This window comes from Arachis duranensis, chromosome 7 (genome assembly GCF_000817695.3).
Source record: "Arachis duranensis cultivar V14167 chromosome 7, aradu.V14167.gnm2.J7QH, whole genome shotgun sequence".
NCBI classification, from domain to species: domain Eukaryota; kingdom Viridiplantae; phylum Streptophyta; class Magnoliopsida; order Fabales; family Fabaceae; genus Arachis; species Arachis duranensis.
This window is the reverse complement of record NC_029778.3, coordinates 39392340-39393807: the sequence shown is the minus strand read 5'-3', so window position 1 is coordinate 39393807 and position 1468 is coordinate 39392340. Positions and strand designations below refer to the sequence as shown.

The window sequence follows — 1468 nt, the reverse complement described above, 5'->3', positions numbered from 1 at the left end:
GGCAGCATTCAAGAGAATCCGGAAGGTCTAAACCTTGTCTGTGGTATTCTGAGTAGGATTTAAGGATTGAATGACTGTGATGAGCTTCAAACTCGCGATTGTGGGGCGTTAGTGACAAACGTAAAAGAATCACTGGATTCTATTCCAACATGATCGAGAACCGACATCTGAATAGCCGGGCTGTGACAGAGCGCGTTGAACATTTTCACTGAGAGTATGGGACTGTAGCCATTGACAACGGTGATGCTCAACACACAGCTTGCCATGGAAAGGAGTAAGAAGGATTGGATGAAGACAGTAGGAAAGCAGAGAGACGGAAGGGACAAAGCATCTCCATACGCTTATCTGAAATTCTCACCAATGAATTACATAAGTATCTCTATCTTTATTTTATGCTTTATTCATAAATCATCTATAACCATTTGAATCTGCCTGACTGATATTTACAAGATGACCATAGCTTGCTTCATACCAATAATCTCCGTGGGATCGACCCTTACTCGCGTAAGGTTTATTACTTGGACGACCCAGTGCACTTGCTGGTTAGTTGTGCGAAGATGTGATAAAAACTTGAGATTACAATTGTGCGTACCATGTTGATGGTGCCATTGATGATCACAATTTCGTGCACCAGTCACGCGTACGCGTAGATGGTGAAAATTACAAATGACGCGCACGCGTGGAGTATGCGTACGCGTGGGTTGTTTGTGCTAAAGGCTTAGTTCCAGCACCATTCCCGCTTAACTCTCTATTAAAATTTTATTTTTCACGCACACATGATCGACACGTTTGCGTCAGTGACGCTTGCGCGTCGTGTGCGCTCCTTTTTTTTTTTTGAAAAATTCGGTTCCTGGAATAATATAGCTGCATGATCAGAAAATTAGTAAGAACTCAAATAAAATAAATAAGAAAACTACTACTATGAAAAATAGCTAAGGATACGAATTTATCGGGTTGCCTCCCGACAAGCGCTTCTTTAACATCATTAGCTTGACGGTCAGCTCTGCTAGTTCAGCAGATGAGTAGACCTCTGGCGATCAATCTCGCCTCCAAGATAGTGCTTCAGCCTCTGGCCATTCACTGTAAATTTCCTGTCAGAATTCTCTTCTTGTATTTCCACATGACCATACGGTGAAGCTCTTGTAACCACAAACGGTCCTGACCACCGGGATTTCATCTTTCGGGGAAAGAATTTGAGCCTTGAGTTATATAGAAGCACTCTTTGTCCTGGCTTAAAGACTCTGATGGCAATCTTCCTGTCATGTAGTAGCTTGGTTCTCTCCTTATAGAGCTTGACATTCTCATAGGCTGAATATCTGAATTCATCAAGCTCATTCAACTGAAGCATTCGCTTGATTCCTGCAGCTTCTAAATCAAGATTCAGATACCTGACTGCCCAGTAAGCTTTATGCTTCAGCTCAACTGGCAAGTGACAGGCTTTGCCATAGACCAACTGATAAGGGGACAT

General features: G+C 42.6%; 1 protein-coding gene across 1 annotated transcript; it reads right to left on the bottom strand.

Annotated features, from left to right (window-relative positions):
- Positions 1–1006: 1006 nt before the first annotated feature.
- On the bottom strand, positions 1007–1468 carry LOC107458664 (uncharacterized). The gene has a single exon (XM_016076885.1). The coding sequence runs from the start codon at positions 1466–1468 to the stop codon at positions 1007–1009; it is 462 nt and encodes a 153-aa protein (XP_015932371.1).